Source organism: Micromys minutus (genome assembly GCF_963924665.1).
Source record: "Micromys minutus genome assembly, chromosome: 25".
NCBI classification, from domain to species: Eukaryota; Metazoa; Chordata; class Mammalia; order Rodentia; family Muridae; genus Micromys; species Micromys minutus.
In genome coordinates, this window is record NC_137960.1 from 5445625 (window position 1) to 5473243 (window position 27619).

General features: G+C 52.5%; 1 protein-coding gene across 2 annotated transcripts; it reads left to right on the forward strand.

Moving 5' to 3' along the window:
• Window positions 1–1559: 1559 nt before the first annotated feature.
• Window positions 1560–18476, forward strand: FGD2 (FYVE, RhoGEF and PH domain containing 2; the record flags this gene model as incomplete). 2 transcript variants are annotated; one of them, XM_080937861.1, is made up of 16 exons in its annotated part: window positions 1560–1624; window positions 4125–4359; window positions 4993–5073; window positions 5510–5658; window positions 6784–6940; window positions 7081–7219; window positions 7687–7745; window positions 7955–8101; window positions 8506–8598; window positions 12206–12285; window positions 12378–12408; window positions 12746–12838; window positions 13705–13836; window positions 16222–16368; window positions 17466–17612; window positions 18149–18476. In XM_080937861.1, the coding sequence occupies 16 exons, from the start codon at window positions 1560–1562 to the stop codon at window positions 18362–18364; spliced, it is 1971 nt and encodes a 656-aa protein (XP_080793987.1). In that variant the 3' UTR covers window positions 18365–18476. The 2 variants fall into 2 exon arrangements, with proteins under 2 accessions (XP_080793987.1, XP_080793988.1); XM_080937862.1 differs by having other exon boundaries at window positions 4128–4359.
• Between the last annotated feature and the right edge of the window lie 9143 nt (window positions 18477–27619).

The window sequence follows — 27619 nt, forward strand, 5'->3', positions numbered from 1 at the left end:
GACTTAGCAGTTGGGGCACTAGCTGCTCTCCCAGAGCTCCTGAGTTCAATTCCCAGCAACCACATGGTGGCTCACAACCATCTGGAATCTGATGTCCTTCCTCTTCTAGTGTGTCTGACAGCTATAGTGTACTCATATAAATAAATAAATCTTAAAAAAAAAGAAAGACAAATGCATCCAAAAAGGTATTGGGGACCACAGGACTCCTTCCTGCCTATCCTCACAGTCTGTGGGGGTTTTTGGTTTGCTTGCTTTTTTTTTTTTTTTTTTTTTCTTTTTCCAGACAGGGTTTTTCTGTGTAGCTCCGGCTGTCTTGGAAGTTGCTCTGTAGACCAAGCTGGCTGGCCCTCAAACTCAGAGATCCTCCTGCCTCTGCCTCCTGGGTGCTGGGACTAAAGGTGTGTATCACCACCAGCCCAGCTTCTAATTTTTTAAACATTATTTTTAGGGGAGGGGTACAAGAGACACAGTGTGTGGGGGTCGGAGCCCAGAGGCAACCTGAAAGTCTGCTCTTGACTGGAGAGCTGGTTCAGCGGTTAAGAGAACTTACAAAGGACCTAGGTTTGGTGCCCACAACACCCTCTTCTGACCTCTGTGGGCACCAGGAACCAATGTGGTATAATAAACTCACACAGGCAGAATACAAATACACATAAAAATAAAAGTAAAGAAAAAGAAAAAAAAAAGCCTATTTTTTTTTCCTTCCACCATATGGGGCTCCAGGGTTAGACTCCAGCTGCCAGGCTTGGCTAAAAGTACTCTTACCTCTGAACCATCTCAAAGCCCACCGCATCCGACGCCGGGTTTTTTGAGACAGGATCTCATGTATCCCAGGCTGGTCTTACACTCATTACGTTGTCAAGGAAGAACTTGGACTCATCTGCTTTTCTCCCCTCCACCTCTCCAGTGGGTGCCACGGGCATGCACCAGCATACCAAGTTCTACGGCACCGGGGATAAAACCATGGGCTTCCTGCATGCCAGGCAAGCATCCTCTACCAGCCCTGTGGTCCATGTGTAACCTAGAAGCTGTTTCCTTCAGCAGTGTGCAGGGCCAGATTCGAGAAAGATGCTGAGAATGGTACCAAGTGAAAGATCCCTGAGGCCCCATAAAGAGAACTGATGTCCATCGAAGCTGCTCAGTCTAGGATCCGGCTCCAGAAACGTCCTGTGACTCTTGTTGCCACTGTCTTGTGCCTTTTCTAACAGGGCAGGGTAGAAGTCTCCTGGAGGTAAAGGTCAAACGCCAAGAGGGCGGGCAAAACTTGACAGGCTCCTCCCACAGTCAGGAGAGCTTGACAGGCTCCTCCCACAGTCAAGAGAGCTTGACAGGCTCCTCCCACAACAGGGAGTGCTGCCCTCTCTTCCAAGCCACTGGGACCACTTCCTCTTTTTTCAGTCTGAAGATAGGAACTGCCCCAGGGCAGTCAGAGCATAGATGGGCAGATTCCAGGCTGTGGTAGCCCTACTTTCCCTGGAGGCCAGGGAGTACTGAGGATGCTGTGATTGCCTCCCTTCTTGCTTCTGGGGTAGCTGAGGACCACCTTGCAGGCTAGCAGGATGGAAGGAGCCTGTGAGAAGCAGGACTCAGTGTGCAACCTGGTGACTGTGTTTGAGAACAGCAGGTACAGATGGTGGGGGAGGGCTCGAACCCTTCTATCTGGCCTGGTACTCCCCGGTCCCTCCATCATGGGTGCCGGGCAGTACAGGTGACTACTGCTCTTGGGGACAGGGTGGGCAAGAGGCATGCATTGGGAGGTCTCCAATACATGTATGCACATCCCACTTAAACCAGGATACATATGGGAATGAGAGGGCCAGACACAGACAAAGCAGAGCCAGGCTCACCAGCCCTGTCTCCTAAGTTCCCTTCCATACCTCAGGTCTTACTCGATGGCCCTAAGGTGTGTCTTGTTCTGTTCCCATCATAGGGAAGAAAGAGGGGACACAGGGACTAGGTTCTGAGCTTCGGGGACTGTGCTGATGCTTGTGTCTGAAGGAAAAAGACAAAGCCAGGGGCAGGAGGTGGTCTGGGGTAGTCTTGGAGGGGTGTGAATGTAAGATGTGAAGCCACTTTGTAGGCTTATGGTTTGGTCTTTGGTACTGGCCTCTGGAAGCATGCACCAGATAGAGGTTTGGCCTCAGGAGACTTAGGGGGAAGCTGTGAGACCTGAGAGAGAGGAGAGAGGAGGGGCAGGTAGAGGGAGGGGCTGAGCCCTGGTTTGCCCTAGAGGGTCTCAGAACCTGGATACACCCCAGTGGTTCTAGCTGAGTACCCTTGCCTCCAGCTGCTAGATGCTGGGTAAAGCCGCTCTCTTACCTGAAGAGAAGTTCCCAGAGAGGGACTCTGTTGATAAATGACCCTCAGCCACTAGTGTTCCCAGCCCTAGGGAGCCACAAGAACACAGCACAGTGCCCAGGGGCCTGTGGAGGACGTAGGGGTAGATTTCTACTTATGATACAAAGTTTCATCCTTCGGAGACACAAAGCCACAGGCTTTAGATGCCCCGGGGAGGCCACCATGCTGTGTTGTGGACCTGCAGGCCATGAACCGGAGGTGCTTGGGGGCCTCCACGTGGATCCCTACATAAACCTCAGGAGAAGTTTCACTTCCGGAGCTGAGCAGCTTGACTCCTCCTCTCCAGGAGCTTGGCTGAGCTCCTCCTCTTCAGCACCCGGGACAGCTCTTTGCCGCCACCTTCTTGGCCCACCGCCCCAGATGTTGGGGAGCACCACACCCAGAGTGTGGGTAGGCCAGCTGTTGGGGAACTGAGCTGTGCCAGGCTGCACCTTGCAGGTAGAGTAATCGAACAGAGGAGTGGGTCAGACGAAGCGCGTGATCAGGAGTGTGAGGCTCCGAGCAAGGCCCTTGGCATCTATCTGATCTGAAACTGAGGGCTAGAGAGGAAACAGGCAGAGGCCCTGAGTGCTTAGAAATGCAGAAGCTGAAACCAAATGTACAGGAGAAAACCTGAGACTCAGCACCCTCTCTCACCCCACCCCCACCCTGGCTGCAGACCCTGAGGCCAAGGCACTCCATTTTTCTGTGTCTGGAATGGGCCTCCATATTCCTTCTGCCCCGCCCCCACCCCGTGACCAAGGTAATCACCTCAGCTCTCTGGGTCTCTCTGTCCTTGACATCAGGAGTAAAGACAGCAAGCAGAGCATGGAGGTTTGGGCCTCAGCCACTCTCACCGGCCCCACTTTCAAAGGTCCCCATCCTTTCTGCCTCGGTTTCCACATCTGCGGCATGGACCTACTCTTTGGGTTTGGAGGCGTGGTATTTGTCTGGCCTTTGTTACCCTGTCTGTCTTTCTCATGGGGATACCTACCCAGTTTTGCCACCCTGGCTACTTCCCTACACATGCCTGGCAGGGACAGCCCTGCCCCTGAGGGTTTCTGGAGCCCGTAGGTCTGGTAAATGCAGCGCAGCAAATCTTTTCTGTGAGGGCTGAACCTGGGGAACAGGAGACCTGCCCTCCAGGCTGACTTTGTCCTCTGGTCATGGCGTAAAGGGCATAGTTGTCCCTGAAAGGGCCCAACTTCAGCATGTCTTTTGAATTACTCTATGGCTTCCACCTCCCCTTGATGTTTCGGGAGAGCTACAGACATGAAAGCAAGGATGAAGACCAAAGGTGGTGGCAATTCTGAAGAAGCCCCCTGAGAAATCTGTGTTCTCTCTAGATGTGTTTGCATTTGAAACAGGGAAGTATATAGTTCCCCAGAGAATAAAACAGGTCATAATGACTCATTTAGGGACTGATGGAGTTCCTTCCCAGAAGAGAGTCAGAAAGATGGGGGTGGTGCCAGGACCAAGGCTCAGTTGGTAGAGGGCTTGCTTAGCATGCACAAAACCCTGCTCCCCACACCATATAAACCAGATGTAGTGGTTCATGCATGTAATCCTAGCACCAGAAGTCCAAGGTCATCTTTCACTGTAAAGGGGCGTCAAGGCTAGCTTATAGTATGAGAGACTCTGGCTCAAAAAAGAGGGAAGAGGAGGACTAAGGAAGATTGAGAAGTTTTGACAAGTTCCTACACTGTGCCGGACACGTGGGAGCCCATGAACACCAGTGACTCACATCAGTTACCCCAAGGAGCCCCTCAAGTGTGGTCTGTTCTCAGCAGGACTCTGGGAGCAGCACCTGGACCCCATAGCCTTGAGGACCAGCCCCATAGCCTCAAACACCAGCTACCCCTGTCCCCAGAGCCTTTGGAGGCACCCCCTGTTGGGGAGGCCTTGAAGTCTGAGTTCCGGCCAGTCAGCAGGACATACCTGAGTTCCCTCAAGAATAAGCTATCAAGTGGGGCTTGGAGGAAATCCTGCCAGCCTGGGGCCAGTCAAGGGCCAGAGACTCAGGTGAGGATTTGATCTCAGGACTGCTGACTCTGACTGGGGGATGGGTAGAAGGTCCCCTTGACCTTCTGTCTCTCTTCCTCTTTCTCCTCTCTCTCTCTCTCTTCATCCTATTCAAGACAGGTTCCAGCAGCCCAGACTGGCCTCGAACTCACATTCTCCTGCTTCTGTATCCCCTGTGCTCGGGTCACAGGGTCACTCGGGTCACAGGGTCACTCTAACTTCTTATAAGGTCACCAACCACGTTGATTTGCGGCCCCATCCTTATGACTTTTAGTAAGCTTGATGCTCCCCCAGATCCAAGGGGCCAGAGGATGGCTCAGCTAGGATGCTAAACCCCTTTTCCACGTGTCTTCCCCTTTGTCTGTGTGGCCTCCCAGATGGGGGCTCCCTGTCAGGCAGCCAGGTCTCTTCCACAGTGGCTCCTTCACTCTGTTCCCACGAAAGCCTGGGTGGAGGCTGCTTAACCTTAAGGCTCAGCCCTGGAGCAGGGCACCTCTCTAAGATGTAGTCTATAGAAGCTGGTCCATCGACACACCCTGGTATACCAGAGGGTGTGCTCACTAGACAGAGCAACACTGTCTTCCAAGGAATGGCAAGCCAAGCTGTCCACCCTTCTCCTCGACACCCCCGTAGGAACCTGAAGAGAAGAAGATCGTGCGGGAGCTTCTGGAGACAGAGCAGGCCTATGTAGCTCGTCTGTACCTGCTTGACCAGGCCAGTGGGAACTCCCCAACACCCACCATATCAGGACTTGGCTTTAGCTCAACCCACTGACACAGTCGGGTGGTTTTGAGGCAACCTCAGAACTGAACCCCTTAGTACCTCATGGATTGATTGCCTTTCATCCATCCTCATATATGGTAGCCCCATTTGGTTTTCCCACTGGTTTCCCTCACTACACACCCTTTATTTCAGCCAAGGAATGCCCAAGGCCTAGGAAGACACAGATGGGGCTGTTCCCTTGTTCCCTCCATCAAGCCTTAAGGACGCCTGGCTTTGTTTGCCCATCTGTAAGGCGGCCTAAATCCAGTCTTTCCTGGCCATCTCTCCCAGCGCTGTGCCGGGGTCATGCTGTCTCCCCGACCCTGCAGGTGGCGGGTGGTGGCTTCTTCTTGAGTAGGGTGTGAGCAAGTACTGATTTCCTGTGCAGGTGTTCTTCCAGGAGCTGCTGAGGGAGGCAGGCCGCAGCAAGGCCTTCCCTGAGGACGTGGTGAAGCTCATCTTCTCCAACATCTCCTCCATTCACCGTTTCCACGCTCAGTTCTTCCTCCCAGAGCTGCAGCGGCGCGTGGATGACTGGTGAGGTCCCAAGTCGTGGACCTAGGGGGAGGGGCCTGTGAGGCCGGGGGAGGGGCCTGTGAGGCCGGGGGAGGAGCCTGTGAGGCCGGGGGAGGGGCCTGTGAGGCCAAGTGCTTGAGTTTAATTCTGGCCATAGCTGTCTCCTACAGGCCTCTACCTCTTGCACAGCCGAGGAAGACGGGGCCATCCTAGGCCCTGTGACTTAAGAGCTCAGGGATGTTATGGTACTGACTGGGTCCTGGCCTTGATCTTGGCATCTGTTAACAGGCTGGTTTACTAACCGGCTGTGTGATGTTCGCGTCATTGTTAGAGAAGCCCCAATCCCAGCACCCACATGTTGGCTCCCAACCGGGTGTGGCTCCAGTTAGAAGGGATCGAATAGCCTTCTCATGGCCTCTGTGGATACCAGGCATGCACAAGAGCACATATATACATACATGCAGGCAAAACACTGATATACATAAATACATAAAGAGAGACGGGACGGAGGGCTGGGGATATGACTAAATCAGTAAGGCTCTGTTGAATGAGCCCACAGACCTGGCTTTAATTGCTGGGACTCACAGTGAAAGAGAATCGGTTCCCTAAGCTGTCCTCTGACCTCTACATGTGTGCTATGCTACAAGCACACCCCTCCGCACACACATAAACATAGGAGCGCACGCGCGCACGCACACACAGAGGAGTGCGCACACATGCCCATTCACACACAATAGTAATAAATAATACGAACTTTTAAAAAAACAAGAGATATGGGTTGGAGAGGTGGCTCAGTGGTTAAGAGCACTGACTGCTCTGCCAGAGGTCCTGAGTTCAAATCCCAGCAACCACATGGTGGCTCACAGCCATCTGGAATGGGATCTGGCGCCCCCTTCTGGTGGGTGTGTCTGAAGACAGTAACCTGTTCTGTCAGCTACACATTGCAGTCTCACCAGGCAGGCCTAATGGGCCTCATAGGGATGCTAGGCAGGGACTCGGGGCTCAGAGTTCAAGGAGGAGGTAGACCCTCAGGGAGCCACTCCCTTACATCTGCCCCAAGGGTCCTGGAAAGGCTGTTAGGGGCGGGGAAGCACTGGCATCTGGCTCAGGAGCTGGCCAGACTGAGAGCGCCCCCTTCCAACTCAGGACAGCCACACCCCGCATTGGGGATGTGATCCAGAAGCTCGCCCCGTTTCTGAAAATGTACAGCGAGTACGTGAGGAACTTCGAGCGGGCAGCGGAGCTGCTGGCCACCTGGATGGACAGGTCTCAGCCCTTCCAGGAGGTGGTCACCCGCATCCAGGTGAGGGGCACGGGAGGGGCCTGCACGGCTGCCTGGTGCGCTGGCTTCATTTCTCCCGCAAGCGGTCTCTGGACATCCTCAAGCCTGGTACCCCGTTTTCTCTGCTCTCATTCTTCCGCCCCTGCTCACTGCTCCCCAAGCGCAGCGACGCCTCCAGCAGCCTGACCCTGCAGCACCACATGTTGGAGCCTGTGCAAAGAATCCCGCGGTATGAACTGCTGCTCAAAGAATACGTGCAGAAGCTGCCAGCCCAGGCCCCAGACCTCGAAGATGCCCAGAGTGAGGACATTCTGGGGCCCAGGGAGCCGGGGAGGGCTGGCCTGAGGACCTACTAAAACGGTTCTGATGACCTGATTAAAGATTGATCGATTGATGATGATCAATCGTTGACCCTTAAACCATGGTATCCACACCACAGCCACGGATGAGACAGGATAACGAGGTCCAGAGAGGTTAAGTTGGTTGCCCGTGGTCACACAGTCCAGAAAAGAGCAGGACTGGGATTCAAACCTACACCTGTAGGGCATACACTCTAGGTCTTGGCTTTGCTCTGGGAGTAGAGAAAAAGGCTGAAGTCACTAATTTAATTACACAGCTTCCTAGTGGCCTCAGTGTCCCCATCCTGAGTGGCTTTCATCTTCTAGACACCACGCTGACCTGCATGGGCAGGGCTGTGCTTAGCAGTAGTTATGGCAGGTACCCCCGCCCCCGCCCCAGGAATGACTGTGGCTCTGCCCCCTTTCTAGGAGCGCTGGATATGATCTTCTCAGCTGCACAGCACTCCAATGCGGCCATTGCAGAGATGGTGAGCAGCCTGTCTTTGGCGTAGGCATGGGGCAGGGGTATCCTTGGACATGCCCTGCCTCTTGGTTCTTGTATCCACTGATCCTGCCCAGGGTACCTGCCCCGTGCTACCTCCTTGCCTTCGGCTCCCCCATCCCATCCCCTCAGGCACATTATCAAGAAGCTGGGACCCCCTTCCCAGCCTAGGCTGAAGGTGTGCCCCATCTCCAGGAGCGGCTGCAGGACCTTTGGGATGTGTACCAGCGTCTGGGCCTGGAGGATGACATTGTAGACCCCTCCAACACCCTGCTCCGAGAGGGCCCTGTTCTCAAGATCTCTTTCCGCCGCAGAGACCCGATGGAACGCTACCTGTTTTTGGTAGGGGGTGAAGGGTGGCTGGGCAGCCGGTGGCTGAGCCAGGGGTGCCCCGGGGAAGCAGAAATCAGAGTCTGAGCTCAGGTTGGCTTTAAAGCTGCTTCTGTGTACTCTAAAGACAGCACAGCAGGAAGGAATTAAGTTAGCTGACCAGACTCTGGGAAACCAGACTCTTCTGTTGCTATCTGGAGTATATACCTCCTGTCAGCCTGAAGGCTCTTCTGGCTGTTTGGTCCCCCAGTGCTCACAATAGAGGGACCTTTAGAGCCCATCACTGCCACATCTTCACCCCACCCCAGACCCCCTGTAAGCCAGCCTAAAATGTGACCAGAAGGGAGGGGAGAGGCGGGGGCCAGGGCACAGGAAGGACCCTGAGCTGCTGTCCGTACCTCCCCATGTCCTCCCAGTTCAACAACATGCTTCTGTATTGTGTGCCCCGTGTCCTCCAAGTGGGTGCCCAGTTCCAGGTGCGGACCCGCATCGATGTGGCCGGCATGAAGGTGAGCTGTCATCCGAAGAAGGCCCAGGGTGGGTGGCAGCAGGGGGCAGAGCAGGTCCTTGTAAGGGTGGCATGGCTTCCTCTGGGTCAGTTCACAACCCTGACAGCCTCACAGGGCTTTCCTGGCTGTCTGCACCACTGTGGTTCAAATGGAAATGTGTGGCTGGTGTTCTGAGCCCGAGGTGGGTCTAGTGGCCAGGGTTGGGGGCTGGGCGGAGGTTGAGTGGTTGGGAGGCCCAGTGTACTCTCTGTGAAGAGTCCCTCTACAAAGTTGCTAAGGATGGATCCATTAACTGAGATGGTTGGCAAGCACTCTGCTGAGCCTTAGCCTGTCCCCCCACCCCCCTGAGTTCTGCATTTCTAGGCAACCCCCAAGGGACCCTGATACACCTGCCCACATGCTGATAGGTGAACAGGACTGGAGAGCAAGGCTAGCCCAGGCCCCTGCTGGATGTATCTTCACCTAGAGTGGAGCTCACAGTGGGGTCAGCCCCATGGTCTCCCGACAGAACCTCTCCACATCCCCCTATCGTAGGGCATTGTCATCCCTGGATTAAGCTTCTTTTTGTTTTCCAAGGACATTTGTAGAGCTGGGGATGTACCTCGGTTGGTAGAGTGCTTCCTAGCATGCATGAAGCCTGGGTTCCATCCCCAGCACTGTACAAACTGGGTGGGGGTGGGGCAGCGCCTGTAATCAGTCACAGCCCTGAGAACCCTGGAAGTCAGGTGGCAGACCCTGGCAAGAGTGCCCAAGCCAGAGGCAAAAGCTCTGAGGTACCACAGCTGAAGCCTAGGATCTAGCTCCCATCTGCATCCTGTAAAGGTCTCCAGAGTGTGCAAACCACCTGAGGGTTCATAGTGTCCCACCTGAGTTAGCTGGAGTCTTTCACAGGTGCAGCCCCTACCTGAGGCTTCTAGCCTCCATCCTGAGATAGCCAGAGAGTCCCAGAGGCCAGAGAGTAAGCAGGTGTGTCTGAGAGGGGCCCTTAGTGAGCAAGACTGAGGGAGGAGGTAGAGAGGAGCTCTTAGTGAGCAAGACTGAGGGAGGAGGTAGAGAGGAGCCCTTAGTGAGCAAGACCGAGGGAGGAGGTAGAGAGGGGCCCTTAGTGAGCAAGACCGAGGGAGGAGGTAGAGAGGGGCCCTTAGTGAGCAAGACTGAGGGAGGAGGTAGAGAGGAGCTCTTAGTGAGCAAGACTGAGGGAGGAGGTAGAGAGGAGCCCTTAGTGAGCAAGACCGAGGGAGGAGGTAGAGAGGGGCCCTTAGTGAGCAAGACTGAGGGAGGAAGTAGAGAGGAGCTCTTAGTGAGCAAGACTGAGGGAGGAGGTAGAGAGGGGTCCTTAGTGAGCAAGACTGAGGAAGGAGGTAGACGTAAGTAGAGGTGAGAAGAAGACATCAGAGGAACAGACTCAGCCTATAGCAGAGATCAGCAACCAAGGCTGGATGTAATGGTCCACGAGTTTAATCTCACTACTTGGGAGCAGAGGCAGGCAGACCTCTGTGAGTTGGACTCTAGACTGGTCTACATAGTGAGTTTCAGGCTAGACTGTCTATATAGCGAGTTACAGGCTAGCCAGGGCCACAGATTGCAACTCGGTCTCAGAAGAAGGAGGAGGAAGACAGGAGGAAACAAAAGGTACATAAACTAAAGGAGATTCACAGCCTGGCATGGTGTTTCACACTTGTAGTCCCAGCACTTAGGAGGCTGAGACAGGAGGATTGTTGCAAATTCAGGACAGTCTGGATTGCAGCTAATTCCGAGCCAGCCTGGAACACACAGAGAGACCATCTAAAAAACAAAAACAAAAAACAAACAAACCAAAAAACCTACACACAAACCAAACAAAATGAAACAAAAAATAAACCAGGGTTGCAATGTAGCTCCTTCCGTAGAGGGTTTGCTTAACATGCACAGAGACTGGATTAGATCCCCAGGACCCAACAGCCCAGGTGTGGTGGCACCTGTAATCCCAGCACTTGGCAAGTGGTGACAGGAGCGTCGGGAATCCCAGACCATCCTTGGCTACAGAGTGAGGCTCACACCAGGTGAGACCACATGAGAAGGCCACAAATTCCTGGTGGGTCTGCTCTTGGCTGCCACTATTTGGCAAGCCCGTCTCACTCACGGCCCCATAGCACCCTCTGCTGGACGTTGCTGGGCATGGTGTGTTGTGAAGAGCTGTCTACAACAAATGGATACCGTTTTGTTTTGTTTTGTTTTGTTTTTTGAGTCAAGTTCGAAGGACAGTGGGCCTTGAACTACCAACCTATGACTTGGTGCCGGGACCAAGTTTCTTACGAGGGGATTGTGTCTGTGGTCTGAGCTGGCCTTGTGTTTCCCAGCCGAAAAAGGAGAGGTTACAGAGGCATGCTCTTCAGGAACCTCACATATAACCCAACAGGCTGTATCTTGATATATGATAGACTGCAGATTTACAATCTGGCCAGCAGGTGGCAGTCAAATATCTTGTTCGGCCAAGATCTGGAGCTGCGCCAGTTGGCCACGGATCAGGAGAGCCTCCTGATGAGCACAAAGAACTGTGTGGGATATAGAAAGACCCTGAACTGAGCCAGACCTGCAGAGTGTGGTTGAGACAGCCCAGGAGGGATCCAAAACCTGGAGGCTCTGATGAGGATTGCAGGGCATCTTGACTCAGGCCAGGGACTCCCTGGGGCTCCCCTTTCCTCTCAAAGCACCTTCTCCTTTTTGCCTGGGCTCCTGCGAGCTTTCGGCCTCCACCTTCTTGATCCCTCTGACAGGGATGGTAACAGTTCATCCAGGTCTCCGCCCCCCCACCCCACCTCCCCATCCCACCTCCCCACCCCCGCTGCTCCCTCAGCGCCCGCCCCTCTAGTCCCAGGGCATCTGTCCTTTCCAGAGAGAGGCTCCACCTCACCTAGGTGCTCTCTGCCTGTCTCTCTGTGCACTGTGGCTACATGCATTGTCCACCATTTACGGTTGTTCCCCCACCCCCACCCCCGTCAGGGTTCAGGGTCCAGACCATTCTAGCCCTAACTGATATGAGTCTGTGTAGAGAAATCAGGCTGTTGAGGGCTGTAGGAACAGAGTCCTCAGGGGAAGGCTCCAGGGCTTAAGGTCTGACTCAGGTTCCTTGGGCCAGTCTCTGCACATGGCTTGGGGGTAGATCTGGGTCAACTAGGCCCTGGGGGAAGGGGTAAGAATGAGTATCCATCCAACCTTGGTCTTAATGGCAGAAACCCAATGCTAGGTGCCTCGTTTTTGCCCCCTTAAAAGCTGTGTGACCTCAGGCAGGTCTCAAGCCTGTTCTGAGCTTCCAGATCCAGCCCACGTAATTTAAGGATGAGACCCACACCCCAGGACTCCTGTGAGAATGACTGTGCTTTGCATTACGGAAGCATTTAAGCTACGGAAACACCCCCCTGAAGTTTTCATAGACTCAAGTGATCTCGGGGTCCAGTTTCTATTTCTGGTGACCCTTCAGGCCCATCGCTCCACTTCACACAGGGTCAGCTTCCGTGCAGCTGACATAATTCCGAAATCTTCAGTCCCGTTTGCCCAGAGCCGGGTGCATGGCGGGACTGCTGCTGACCTCAGTGCTGAGATCTGAATCTCCCTCCTCCACCATCAGGTTCGGGAGCTGACTGACACTGAGTTCCCGCACTCCTTCCTGGTGTCCGGAAAGCAGCGCACGCTGGAGCTGCAGGCCCGGTAGGTGCTAACGGGCTGGGGCTGCCGGGCACCAGCAGATGAGCTGGCTGGTACTGTCCTCAGCATTGGGCTCTCTCTTTCCTTCCGAGTAGGTCCCGAGAGGAAATGGTTTCCTGGCTGCAGGTATGAGCACTCCAGGGGAGTCTAAGGCTAGCCTACTTGAGAGGAAGGGGGGAGAGAGAGAGGGTGTTTGTGTGCTCCAATACCTGGGTGTGCCTGGTTGCTTGGTCTTTCTGTAGAGTTTGACGCCAGCCCTGGCTTCAAGTCCTGCTATGCCCTACTGCCTTGAGGGAGCAACCTTCTAACTTCTTTAAGACTTGGTTGTAGCATGCATAACCTGGACCTGACAGCTTCTCCTTCATGTAGAGTCTGGGGCTTACTCCAGACTATACTTAGGATGTGGGCAAGATACCTTGGGCACCCCTCCCCTATCACCTTCCCAAACCCCACCCCCACACAGGCCTGCCAGGCAGCCATAGACCAAGTCGAGAAACGAAGTGAAACCTTCAAGGTTGCTGTCCAGGGACATCAGGGGGACACCCAGGAACCCAAGGTAATGGAACTTTCTGCACCCCAAGGCTGAGTTTCAGGAACAAAGAGTGTCTCCTAACCAGGATTGACATTACTTGAAGGGCTCAAGGAAGCCCTTCCACCCAACATTACCCTCCAGTCAACCAGGGCCGGAGTTTCCTAGTTAGAGGTATCTCTCATGTGTTATGATCAAAAAAAAAAAAAAAAAAAAAAACCTTCAAAATAGAAATAAAAAATTTCAGGCTGAAGAGATGGCTCCAGAGTGGTTAGAGCACTGACTGCTCTTCCAAAGGTCCTGAGTTCAAATCCCAGCAACAACATGGTAGCTCACAACCATCTGTAATGAGATCTGGTGCCCCCTTCTGGCCTGCAGGCGTACATGCAGGCAGAATGCTGTATACATAATAAATAAATCTTAAAAAAAGAAGAAGAAAAGAAAGAAAGAAAGAAAAACTTCTCTTTTAGCTGGGCATGGCATCAGGCCTGTAACCCCAGCTCTGTGAGTTAGAGACCAGCCTGATCTACTACGTAGTGAGTTCCAGGCCAGACTTAGCCATTTAGTGAGACTCTGTTTCAAAAACAAAACAAAAATTTCTGCCATTGGAGTATTGAGTAGAGTTGGGTGAGGACCAGGGAGGACCCCTGCGTAGCCGAGGCTGGACAAGTGGTTCTGAACAGGTCTGAGAAGCAGGGAGGGTTGAAAGTGGGCTTTCGGATCTCAGCTCTGAAATCTGACTTTCTGGGTGATGCTCCCAAGTTGTGTGACCCCCCCCCCAGACCTCACCTGTACAGTAAGAATGTTAGCCAGTAAACCCAGAGGCTGGAGGGCCTCCAAGGGCTACAAAATGCCTTGAAGCACCTGCCCAGCCAGCTTCTCCTCTCCCTCAGCCACAGGCAGAGGAGCTGGGTCTCCGAGCGCCTCAGTGGGTCCGAGACAAGATGGTGACCATGTGTATGCGCTGCCAGGAGCCCTTCAACGCCCTGACTCGTCGGCGCCACCACTGCCGGGCTTGTGGCTATGTGAGTACACATAAAGGGACTGGGGACCCAGGACCTGCCTTTGCCCAGGACATTCCTGCCTCCAACATCAGGTTCAAGCCCTACCCCAGTCCTGGCCGACTCTCTGGCCTGGGTGTGTCCACCGTCCTTGATGCAGTGTGAAGCTTCCTGCTTCGGGGATGGGGAGGAGGGTTCAGAGAAGTGAACCTGCTGAAGTTTTCTTCAGTGATCCTTTCTGTTCACCTGCCCAGAGCTGAGGGGGTCTCTATCCCCTGCTAGGCACCCACCTACCTACAATTTGCCAGTCTCACTACTTGGAATGCACCTGGCATTAGCGGTGGCTAATCCTCTCTCCTCCTTTTATGTGTTGCAAATTGCTGATTCCTGGGCAGGCCTCAGTTTCCCCACCTGAGTCCTAAAGTATACTCTTGTGAAATGGGAGCAGATGAGCCATGAGTTAATTCATTGCCGGCTTAAGCTACATAGCAAGACCCTGGTATTCAAAGTCTTTTAAATACAATAATATGCCATCTAGATGGCTTAGGGGAGATGGCGTTTGCCACCAAGCCTGATGACCTGGAACTCATATAGTGAAAGGAAAGCTGATTTCTGTAAGGTTATCCCAACTTCCACACATACACCATAATACCTGTGTATGTCTTCGTGTGTATGTGTGTGTGTGTGTGTGTGTGTGTGTGTATGTGCGCGCGCGCGTGCGCGTGCTCGCGCGCGCGCATAAATAACTACACTCTCATACATGCTCTCAAACACTAAATGTTAAAAACAACAACAGCTCAAAACCAAATGCCTGCGTGTAATCTTAGCACATGGAAGGAGAAAGTAGGTTTAGAAGTTTCAAGTCAGCCTGGACTACATAGTGAGTTCTGGGCCAGCCTGGGCTACATAGTGAGTTCTGGGCCAGCCTGGGCTACATAGTGAGTTCTGGGCCAGCCTGGGCTACATAGTGAGTTCTGGGCCAGCCTGGACTACATAGTGAGTTCTGTGTCAGCCTGGGCTACATAGTGAGTTCTGGGCCAGCCTGGACTACATAGTGAGTTCTGGGCCAGCCTGGGCTACATAGTGAGTTCTGTGTCAGCCTGGGCTATATAGTGAGTTCTGGGCCAGCCTGGGCTACATAGTGAGTTCTGTGTCAGCCTGGACTACATAGTGAGTTCTGGGCCAGCCTGGACTACATAGTGAGTTCTGGGCCAGCCTGGGCTACATAGTGAGTTCCAGGTCAGCCTGAAACATGGCTTCATGAGACCCTGCTTCAGAAAAACAAATAAGGTTGATAAAGAGAAAATAAGTATTTAATAACTGTAGGAAATAAATTTCTCAATAAAGACAGAGGAGAGATAGCTCAACACTTAAGAGCACTCGGTGCTCTTGAAGAAGACCCCAGCTCCAGTGACACCCCCTTTCTGGCTTCCACAGTTACCCACACGTATGTGGTGTACACTCACACAGAAGACATAAGTAGGAAATGAGAAGTGTTTACATTTCTTAACAAAAGCCTAATATAGTCCCAAGGCACACACGTAGGCCTGGGCGTCCTCACCCTGACTCCTGGGTGTCTCAGGCCCGTGCAAGTCCTCTTTGGAGAGCCAGTGAGTCACCCTTTCGGTTCATGCTCAGTTGCCAGTTTCTGTCTTCCCTCTCTGCCTCAGGCAACCTGTGAAGGCGGGGTACACAGCGACTCCCCGAGAGTGATCACACCCAGCATGCCCAGGGCACCCCGGTCTTCCTCAGAGTCACACTCATAGTACTGGGAGTTTCTCTCCACACCTCCCTACCCATCCTCACGTAGTATCGCTGAATATCCTTACATACCTTTAGCGGGAAGCTGGGTGGTTGGACTCCCCAGAATACCTGGAGGCCTTTCTGCTCCTGCATTCAATAGCAGGTGACAAACTTAGTTTTGCTTGTTTGTTTGTTTGTTTTGAGATAGGGCCTCACATAGTCCAGGCCGGTCTTGAACCCCTTACCACTCCTTGCCCTCTCACACACACCCCTCTCCCCACTTTGTGCATAGTAGGTAAACACTCTACCAACTGAGCTACATTCCCCAGCTATAAACCCTAGGACCTTAAAGGCGCTGTTTGGGAGTACCCGGGGCTGCCAGTTAGCTGTGTGGCCTAACCAGTCACTTTCTCCTCTGAGTCACCCTGCCCTTGCTGTTTCATGGGGGCAGGGAGGGGTGGGTACAGCCCTTGCTGGGGCCAGTGAAGTTCTGGTAGCTACAGCTTGTCCTGCCTAGCCCTCCAGCTCCAGCCCCATGTAAGAGGCTCATGGAAAGAAAGTGGGTAGGTAGGGCTGTGTAGCGGGGCTGGGTCTTGAACCCCTGGCCTTCTGCTTGGGCTCCTGTGGCCAACCAAGCCCCCTTAACCCCGCCGCCCCCATCCTCAGGTAGTGTGTGCCAAGTGCTCCGACTACCGCGCGGAACTTAAATACGACGGCAACAGGCCCAACCGAGTCTGCCTGGCCTGCTACACGTTTCTCACCGGAAACGTGCTTCCGGACGGCAAGGAGGACAAGAGACGAGGCATCTTGGAGGTGAGGACCGGAAGCGTCCGTCCCACAATTCCCTCCGCAGAAAACTCTTCTGTGTTCTGAGGAACAAGTCACCATGACTCCCCTCCCCGATCTTTCTACCCACAGACAGCCCCTCTCCTCCAGTCCAAATACACCAGACCTGACAACAGCCAGGAGTTAGGGACTGTAGGCTATCGTTCAGTGCCCCCACTCCTCTGTGTTCCCATCCAATAACAGTATGGCCCGTCGGTTCCGGTTCACGCTCCTAGGGTCCGGCCCACAGTTCTGCAAGGCAAAGGCGGAAAGGTGCCAACTGATCTTGTGTGATAGATGGGGGTGCCCAGCCTCGGGTCAGGCCTCCTGCAGGCACCCTTCTAACTGGAAGGGGCCTCGAAAACCAGTCCAGAGGGGTTACCTTAACATCATACAGCTTCCTGATCTCTACTGTGACCTGGATACCAGCTTTCAAGCCCTCCTAGAACCACTTCCTAACCCAGGAGCAAGAGCTATAGGCTACCAGCCATGGTCATCTTTGAATTACACTGTCTTCTCATTGAAGGCTAAAGTGACATCCCACAGTCCCTTGTGAAAAGAGGAAAGATGGCCTGTTTCCATTGAGACGCACTCCATGAGCAAGTTGGCTTTCATATGTCCATTTTGCCCAAGCTCCCCAACTGGGCAAAAGTCTCATGCTTGCCAGGCCCCATTGCTGTCCGTTAACTAGCTTAGGAGGACAACCCTGGCTCTGGCACCTGCTGGTGAAAGCACACACACCTCGTCCTTCCTAGGGTTCTGCCTGCTGTTGGCCAACATGAACCAGGTCTGCACGGTGGAGTGTCTCTGAACCTCAGAGACAAATGAGCTGTCATTCCTAGTAGCATCATGCGAAGATTTAGGATAGTGATTGTGTCAGGAATGATGGCATATACCCAGAATCCCAGAATCCCAGAATCCTGGGGTGTGGGGAAGATGATCAGGAGTTCAAGGCCATCCCCCTGTCACATACCAAATGCCTCTGTCAGAAAGAAAACGTCGTGATTGTGAAATTCCATGGCCGATGTCTCGTCCCATGGCACCTTGTGGGCACTCTGTCACCTGACTGTCCTTTCTACTTTCAGAAAGAGATCTCAGCAGGGCCTGACCAGAGTCTGGTGTGCAGCTTCCTGCAGCTCATGGGGGACAAGTGCATCAGGAGCATTCCCCGGAGCTGGTGTGTGATACCCCGGGATGACCCTCTTGTGCTGTATGTGTATGCAGCCCCCCAGGTATGACATGTCCGTTCCAGCTCCACGTCCCCATTCTCACAGGGGAGGGGAAAGTGGACTTGGGGTATTATTTGCCCTACAGGGGAGATAGGGAAACTGAGGTCCTCTCAGGGCATGGTTTTTTCAAGTTATAGGTTACTGAGCTTCAGAGCTGAGCTCAGACTGCAGGAAGGCTCATTCTTCCTCCTCCTCCTCTTCCTCCTCTTTCTCTTCTTCCTCCTCCTCTTCCTCCTCTTTCTCTTCTCCCTCCTCCTCTTCTGTTTCTCCTCTTCTCTTCCTCCTCCTCTCCTCCTTTTCTTCTCTTCTTCGTCTTCCTCTCTTTCTCCTCCTCTTCCTCTCTTTCTCCTCCTCTTCCTCTCTTTCTCCTCCTCCTCTTCTTCCTCCTCTTCCTCCTCTCTTCTTCCTTCCCCTTCTCCTTTTTCTCCATCTTCCAACAGGCCCCCTCCCTCAGGGGGCTTCTGGTGCAAGCAGACACATGTAGCTGTCCGGAGCAGCTGAATTGGGGAACGATGACTCATGGCTTTCTTCTCCACTAGGACACAAAGGCTCACACCTCCATCCCCCTGCTGGGCTATCAGGTGACTCCAGGCCCCCAGGGGGACCCTCGGGTTTTCCAGCTCCAACAGTCAGGCCAACAGTACACGTTCAAGGCTGAGTCGGTGGAGCTGCAGGGCCGCTGGGTGAGAGCTATCAAGCGGGCAGCCAGTGGTCAGATCCCTGAAGGGCCGGATGAAGAAGATGTGTCTGACTGACTGAACCACAGCTGGCTGCTCATCAAGAACCTTGTCCATGACAGCATCCCCAGGCTGACCCCACGGCTTTGTCACTTCATCCCAAGCTGGGCTATCCCTGACTCATCTGTGTACACACTGAGATGATTGGTCCTGACTCTGCATCCAGCAGACATGGGCCCTTCAGGAAGACACAAGTGTCCCAGTTGGCTGGGGGTTGGGAAGGGGGATGTCCCTGGACCATGAAATCTTCATTGCTAAAACAGAGAAGTGTGACCAGTGCTATAGCTTAATGGGTAGCTTGCCTGCCTAGCATGGATGAAGCCCTAGGTTCAGTCCTCAGCAAAACATAAACGGGGCATGCTAATACAAGCCAGCAGTTGGATAGGTAGAGGAAGGAGGACCAAAAGTCGAGGTTATCCTTGGCTACATAGTGAGTTACAGTCTAGTCTGGGCTACACAGAAGAACATCAAAGTCAAATGTGAGAAGTCCCAGTAATCGGGACTGTTGGCACCTAGTGAGGCTGTGAGTCTGGTTACCTAGGAAGCTTTAAAGGGGTTGAGGGAAAAATAGAGACACCAACTAACTTTGAAATTAAACAATGCCCATGTCTATTAGCAAGGCTTTTATTTGCTTGGTCTGAAAAGGGGGAGGCCAGAGAACTTGGCAGGGGGAGGGGCTCCATTGGAGGGTCCTATGCACTAGGCTGCATGGCCCAGATGGGGAACTAAAAGCCTTTTAGGGCACCTGCCAAAGCCAGAGGAACCATAATGGGAGCAGCAAAATCCCATGAGACCAGTGTGTGTGTGCATGTGTGCTTGTGTGTCTGTGTGTGTGGTGTATGTGTGCTTATATGTGGTGTGTGTGGTGTGCTTGTATGTGTGTGGTTTATATGTGCTTATGTATGGTGTGTGTGTGTGTGTGTGGTGTATGCATGTCTGTCTGTGTATGTGTGTGTTTGAAGTCAGAGTCTCAGTATATAACTTTGTAGCCCTGGCTGGCCTAAAACTGGCTATGTTGCCCAGGCTAGTCTTATAGAGAACCCCACTGCCTGTCTGGGTGCTGGGATTAAAGGCACACAAGTCCGCACCAGTACGCTCTGGGTGTCTTAGCAATCGTTATGAGCCACTGTTTTCCAGATAAGGACATCTACTCAGAGAGGTGAACTGATTGTCTCTGGGTCACACAGCTGGTCCGTAGGAGAGCCAGTGACATGGGGACAGAGAAAAGAGGGTGAAGGAGAGTTGGAGAGGCATGGAGATGAAACAGACACTTCTGTCTGCCCCCTCCTTCCCTCAGGGATGTTTGGAGACAGCGAGATGGCTCAGCAGGTCAAGATAAAAGTTCCTCAAACATTGAAAATAGAACTACCACATGGCCCAGCTGTGCCACCCCCTGGCCACACATCAGGACCCTAAGCCAGCACTCCACAGAGGTACTTGCACATCTGGGTTTCCTGTTGTACTATCTACACTAATTAGAGAACTGGACCAGCCCATGTGTCCATCAACAGATGAATGATAACCACACACACATAATCAACGCATACCCGCATGCAAAAGATCTTTACACTGGAGAGATGGCTTTTGCAGGGGACCTGGGTTCAGTTCCCAGCCAGGGAGGGGACCTTAATGCAAGAGAATATGGTCCAACACCCGAGCATGAGCAAAGCTTGCCTCTCCCGCCTTTCCCTCTGGGACATAATTCTTCACCCAAGGAACTAAACCTGCCTCGGGCACTCGGGGCTCTCAGGACCTTCTGGCTCCATTCTCTTTTCTTCTCGATGTGATCTGAGTACTCTGTGCTGCCAACACAACATCTTCCCATCCAGAGTCGCACCTTCAGCTCCAAATCAGCCCGTTGACCCCAGTCTGAGTACGCACAGATGCTTATGACTTGGGAGAGGCCAGGAAAGGCGGGATGACCTGTCTCAGTACACTCATGATGGACAGTTTCTGAGTCACACTCAGCCAACACTAGGGGGCAGCATCCCCCAGGAGTTAGTGTCCAGCCCCCCAAAGAATTCCCCCCTTCCCCCTGCAGTTTGTGTCCACTAGGGCAAGACATCTCTACTGTAGATTGGGTGACCTCAGACTGGTCCTACATGCCTATGTGTGTGTGTCTGTGTGTATGCACCATGTTCTTGCACATGTGGAGGAGGGCCAGAAGAGGCCTTGGGTCCCCTGGGATTCCAGGTCTGTGTGCCCAGACTGTTCTTGAAATCAATGATATTAAAGTCCTGATTCTCCTGTCCTTCCCTGTTCCGTTTATGTGACAGTGCTGGATCCCAGAGATCCTGAATTCGGACAACTTTCTCCCAGCTGAGCCAGATCATTTCCTTCCCAGGATAAGTCCTTCTAGCCCTAAGCCTGTCAGCAGGGATTCCAAAGGGAGCCCTTGCACATCCTCTTCCACATTCTACCCTGATGCTCTCTGCTCTAAGCCAGGACACACTGGCTTAAGCTTCCCTGGTCCTCACCTGCCCCTTGACAGTCATTCTTTACACAAATCTTTTTTACTTCTTTCCAGACAGGAACACACCATGTACCTTGGAATTCCCTGTGTGGCTCAAGCTGGCTTTGAACTCAGAGATCCACCAGCCTCTGTCTCCCAAGTGTTGGGGCTAATACCACACCTGATCACACATGTCTGATTCTGAAACTGTTGTGGTTTAAATGAGACGTCTCCCAGAGGCCAGGCATTTGAACACTTGGTCCCTAGTTGGTGACCCTGGAGAGGTTTAGGTGTGACCTTGCTGGAAGAAGTATGTTACTAGAGATGGGCTTTGAGGTTTCAAAAGTTCCCTAATGCCCCCCCACCCCTGCTCAGTGCTTGCTAGTGGTGTGAGCTCTCAGCCATTCCTTTCGCCTTTCCAGTCTGCTGCTACCATTCCTGGCTGTGATGACGATGGATTTTTTTTTTCTCTCTGGAACTGTAAGCCCAGATAAATCTTTTCTCTTATAAAGTTTTTGATCATGATATTTTATCATAGCAATAGAAAAGTGACCAAGACATGTGTCAGGAGGTGGTTCCCACCTTTGCAGCTGCGGCTCCTTCGGCGGCGACCCTCTGGCACATCCCCTGATTGACTCAGGCCTCTGCTTCAATGGACTTCCTCAGGGAGGCTCCCTGACCAGCTTCCTAGTACCCCTTTCCCACGATGTCTTTTGAGTTTGCTTCCATAACTGTCTGTAAGTGTTACCCAGACGTTAGTGGCATTTAGTCTGTTTTCTGTTTGTCTGACTAGTGTTTGTCTCTAAAACTATTAAGTTCGGGTGTCTGGAGAGCAGAGTCCTTGACTCTCTGGTACTGGACACTAGAGATGGCAGAATGATTTATGTGGCTCAGCTGTGATGACGACAATGGCCTTGGGGTCACTGTTAAGATGACGTCACAGGGTTTCCATGTCTGCCAGCTCCCCTCATCTTCTACTCTTTAATCCAGCACTGGTTCTCAGAGGCTAACAGCCAGCAAAGGCTTGAAAATGCTGTGTCGGGGCTGAGACGGGATGCAGGTGGCAGAGTTTGCCTACTGTGCATGGAGCTTTGAGTTAGATCCCAGCACCCCTTAAACCAGGCATGGTGGCACATACCTTAATCTCAGCATTACAGAGGCAGAGGCAAGGACATCAGGAATCAAACTGGCCAATGTAGCTAGTTTGGAGCCAAATGGAATCCATGAGATCCTAACTTAACGTAGTAAGGGTCTGGCTGGGAAGAAGGCTCAGTTTTATGAAACCATCCCTTTCAAGGGACCGGGGTTCAGTTCCCAGCATGCACATCGAGTAACTCACAAGGGACCTGGAGCCCTCTCTTGATCTCCAGGACTGTGCACATATATGATGTGCTCATGTAAATAAAAGTAGCTAAAAATATCTTTAAAAGAACATAAGAAGGAAGGAAAAGAATGGAAGAGAGGGAGGGAGAGAGGGAAGAAAAGAGGGAAGGAGGGAGGGAGGAAGGAGAAAGAACACAGATATGCACTGGGCTCCTGTTGGGTCTTCTGGCCCACCTTGTGACGTGTTTTCTGTCTTCTCTTGGGGTGACTAGAGGCCATGTATTTGAGGTCACAGACTGGGGAGCAGGAGAACAAAGCCCCCCAACTGCTCACAACTCTGCCCTTTTGCCCTCACCTCTCACATGCTTGGCCCTCCCCTGGGGCAGCTTTTGACACTGGCCCCCGTGGGTGTAGTTACACCATGGGAATTTAGCAAACATGAACATTGACAAATCAGTTTCTCTGCCTCCCCCAACTCCCATCAAAGAGCCGATGTCAAACTGTCATCGAGGGAGAGGGCTCTCTCTGGAGACCCCGGACATCCTGGGCCATGGCCTGAGTGTATCTGGACACAATTAACACCTTGGGTGGCCAAGACACCTATCCCTGGCCTCTCTTGCTCTCCTGTTTTCCATGTGTCCCTGGCTGGCAGCCAGCTGGAGACAGGCTTTGGCAGCTGGTGCAACTCTTGAAGGTTGAAGGCCAAGGTGAGATGAGGCCACACTCCGCCTCTGTTCCTGACCTGACCCTGGCCTCTGCCAGTCACCCCATGTCTGTTGTCACAGCCGGGCCAGGAGCTGAGCAGGACCTGCTGGAGCGTTTCCATCCTGAGCCTCTGTGCTTTGTGTTTATTATTATAGTTTTCCATATTGTTGTTTTTTTTAAGATTTTAGTTTTAATTTATGTGTGTGTGTGTATACATGCCAGACCCGTAAGCTCCTGAGGAGGTCAGAAAAGGGCCTCAGACTCTCTGGTGCTGTTTCCAGAGGGATGTGAGCTGCTCAGTGTGAGTGCTAGGAACCAAAGTCAGGACCTCTGGAAACGCAGCAAACCCCCTTGACTGCCGAGCACCATCTCCGGCAGCCCCAGCTGGCCTGGAACTTTTATGTAGCTGAGGATGACCTTGAACTTCTGACTCTCCCGCCTCAGCCTCTAAAGAGCTAAGATTATAGGCCTGTGACATCACACTCGGTCGATGCAGTGCTGGTGATGGAAGCTCCAACATGGTAGGCAGGTTCGCTTTCAACTGAGCTAGATCACCAGACATTTTTTTCTGATTCTTTGGGGCAAGGGTCTGGTATAGCCCAGGCTGTAGCCACTGATGACCTTGAACTCCTGACCCTCCCACCTCTACCTCCCAAGTATTGGGTTGACAGACTGAGTACCACAGCTGGTCTCTATCTTTGCCTTTCTCCTCTCCCCACCCCCATTCCTATTTGTGTTCCTGGCCTCTGACACTTCCCTCAGGAGATGCTTGCTTTTCTCTGACCACAAAGGCAAGAGGCTCCTCCTGCTGTGCCCTTAAAGTAACTGAACACCACTCACCTTGGCTTTGGTCCTCAGCCGGAGGATTGAGGTGTGCTGAGGTTTGGTCTGTTGCTATGTACTGTAATGCCAAATACTGGCCCAGAGAATCCTCATGTACACAAAGGTTCTGAGTTCAATTCCCAGCAACCACGTGGTGGCTCACAAACATCTGTAACGTGAGCTGATGTCCTCTTCTGGGCTGCAGACATACATGTAGACAGAACACTGTATACATAATAAATAAATATTTAATAAAAAGATGCCAACAGCCTATAGGTGGGTAGAGAGAGGCAGGCGGAGTTTTGGTTCCCAGGCTTGGAGGTCTGAGGCAGGAGACTGTGAGAGGTGGGAAGATGAGAGAGGTAGGTGTGATGCGTTTTTTAAGAAGATAAAGAGAGGGGAGATATGTTGTATGGAGGTGGGGTGAGGTGTGGGGGAAGGGGTGCCTCCGCAGGCCCATGTTGGGCATCCCTTCCCCCTGAGGGACCAGCCACATGATGCTATAGAATAGACTTTATTCAGGGAATGGGGAGGGGAGTTAAGAGGGTAGTAGGGGGAGGGGGAAGAAGTACAGAAGCAGAGAAGTAGAGGCAGGCCATGAGCATGTGGGGTGGGGGAGGGAATGGGGAGAGAAGGGACAAAGTGGGAAGAGGGTAAGAGAACAAGAGAGAGAGGAGGGGGCAAGCAGCCCCTAGTATAGTGTCAGGCACACCTGGCTGTTGCCAGGTAACTCCGGGGTGGAGCTTGGACAGAATGAAGGCCAAATACCGTTGAGAGCTGCCCAGATGGAACGTGGCAAGTTCTAACTCAGGGTTACTGACAGGGAGGTAGACACTCACAAGGAGGGCTGACACCTGCCCAGCTCTCATGCTCGAGGTTAATTATAAATGTAAAGGTTGTGTGTCTTCTATCTGGGAACTGAATGGTCAAAGGTGGGGTAGAAACCCCCCCCCCCATTGAAATGAAATATTTTCTACAACAGAGACTCAAGGTCATTTCTGACCTCCTAGAATGTAAGCAAGTCTAGAACCCATGTAAAGTCCCAGGGCTGGGAAGGCAGAGACCACTGGACTCCCTGCGCTCTCTGGCCAGCCCATCTGGTCTAACCCAGACTAAATCAATATGGATGGTTCCCAAGGCATGCTGTCTTCTGGCTTTCACAGGCATGCTGCACACATATATAAATGTACCTGCATACGTGTACACGTGAACCTATATGAGAGGGGGGGAGGGAGGGAGAAAGAGGGGAAGGGAGGGAGAAGGAGGGAGAGGGAAAGGGAGAGGGAGGAAGGGAGAGAAGATGGCACTTGGACTCTGTCAACATGCAACAGGATTCTTTGAAAATAGAAGCTCTCTTTTTATAAATTTAGTAGTGTGTGTGTGTGTGTGTGTGTGTGTGTGTGTTCAGAAGACCAACTCCTGGGTCCTGGGGTCCTAGGATGAAATTCAAACCACCATGCTTGGCGTCAGTTACGTTTGGCAGATGAACCATTTCAGTAGCCTGATTTTTCTTGCTCCCAAGATTCCTTTCATCTGTGCTCGAGTATCCATGGACAGAACAGGGCCTGGGATCCCTCGGAGATGGGCTCGCAAAGCATTGTAAGCCACTTGACGAGGGTGCTGGGATTAGAACTCTGGTCCTCTGAGAGCAAAAAAGCAAACACTTTCTTGTGAGGGAGGGAGGAGATCACAATCTCATTATGTAGCCGTAGCTGGCTTGGAAGTTACTGTGTAGACCAGGCTGGCCCCAAACTGAGATATCCAAGCGCAGTGGTTAATGGTGGATATCCCCAAGCCCTGGCAGCTCTGAGCACTGTTAACCAAACTGTTGCTTCAGCTCCCAAATGTCTTTTAAAATATTTTTAATACATTTTGTTCTTTTGCCACATGTGGTGGCTCAGGACCACGATCCCAGCACTTGGGAGGTGGGAGCTGAAGGCTTTTAGACATTGAAGCCAATAAGTTGTATAGGTATAGAGTAGCCCACACTTTTAATTACAATTAGAAGACAGAAGATCTGTGAGTTCAAGGCCAACCTGCTCTACACACTGAGCTTCGGGCCAGCCAGAGACGCACGGTGAGACCTCATCTCAAAACGAACAAACAAATTTAAAAAGAGAAAACAGGGGCTTGGAAACATAGGTCAGTGTTAGAGAGCTGGCCTTGTATGTGAAGCCCTAAGTTTAATTCCCAGCACTGGGGAGGGGCAGGGGGAGAACAAAAAAAAGAAAGAAAGAAAGAAAAGGAAAGACTCAAACCATACAAAAGCGCTTTGTGCAGTTTTCCTGGGAAATTGGTCTCTCCAGGCTGGTGCCGCTGGGGCTTCCTCCTTGGGGAGGGCAGGTCAGGCTTGCCAGAGGGAAGCCAAGGGTTTGGTTTGTGAGTTCTGGGAATCAGAACTAGGTCTGGGAGAAGTGGGATGAGCCCAGAGGGTCCAAATCGCATCCTCCAATCAGCGAAGTCGGAGCCGCAGCCTGCCAGTAGGCTCCGAAGATGGGCTGCCAAGCAGGGCAAGGAGTGGGGCGAGGAGCCAGCAGGGAGACACCGGAGTCCTGCTGAGTGTGAAGTCAGCATTTGATGGTCGCAGCCAGGGCATGTGCGGGGCATGCTGCGTCAGCGCGGGGCATGCTCTGTCAGCGTGGGGCACACTTCGTCAGCGTGGGGCATGCTCTGTCAGCGTGGGGCAGTGTGACATGGATGTACGCCACTGGCTTTACACATATCCTTGGGGAGAATTATGACTGCAGGGGTTCCCAGGAGAATGGCTCCGCTGTGCCCAGACCAATAATGAGACTCTGTTGCTGGAATCACGGAGCATGGGTTTCATTCTCCTTCGATTTGAGTACCTTGTCATTTGCTTTGACCAATAAAATGTGCCACAAATGATGGTGTCCAGTTTATGAAGCCAGGCTTCTGCATTTGCTCTTTTGAAACGCTGGCAGCTCGAAAGATCACTGGGGGCCCGAGCACCGCAGCTAACTATGTGACGACGCAGCCGAGCACCCAGCAGCAGAGAAGCCACACTCTTGAGACCAGCAGGGGGAGCTAGCTGTCCCGTCATCAACCCACAGAACGGAAGAAGGAATCCACTCCTGCTGTAAGACACTAAGCTTCAGGGTGTTTTGTTACACAGCGGCAGATAACTGATACATGCTGCTACCCCATGTTCAAGCTCATGGTGGGGCGAGGGGGGAGGAATCTCCGGCTTCTTCTTTCACCCCTCTAAGAAAATACAGGAACAGAAAGACAAGTTGGTTGACTATGGTGATGTCTACCTGCCATCTAGCATTTGTGAGACAGATAAGGATCAAGGCTAATAGAGTGTGAGGCCAACCTAAGCTAGACCATAATCTCAAAACCAAAAGTGTGTGTGTGTGTGTGTGTGTGTGTGTGTGTGTGTGTGTGAGATAGGACTCAGTGGGTCAAGGTTTGGGCCACCACCAAGTCTGATGACAGGAACTCAACCCCCAGAAGCCACATGGTGGAAGAAGAGAGCTAATTCCTACAAGTTGTCCTCCGATCTGCACATGAGTATTCCGTGTGCAAGCTCTTTCTCGCACACAATAAATGGGGAAAAAAATAATGAAAATTGTTGGTTGTAGTGGTTCATACCTTTCATCCCAGCACCCAGGAAACTGAGACAGGGGGAATCCAGATTTTGAGGCAACTGTGAGACCCTACACCACAAAAGTCAAAATAACAGCCCGGGAAGACAGCTCAACAGACCTCCAGGGGACAGAAGTTCAGTTCCTCAAACCCCTGTCAGGGGGCTTACAATCCAGCTCCAGGGAAACCAACACCCTCTTTGGGACTGGGAACAAATGTGGCAACCCATGTGGCACACACACAGACACACACACAACTAAATCTTTGCAAGCAAGGTGGCCCACTCCTTTAATCCTAGTACTCAGAAGGCAGAGGCAGATGGATCTCTGTGAGTTCGAGGCCAGCCTAGTCTACAGAGTTCCAGG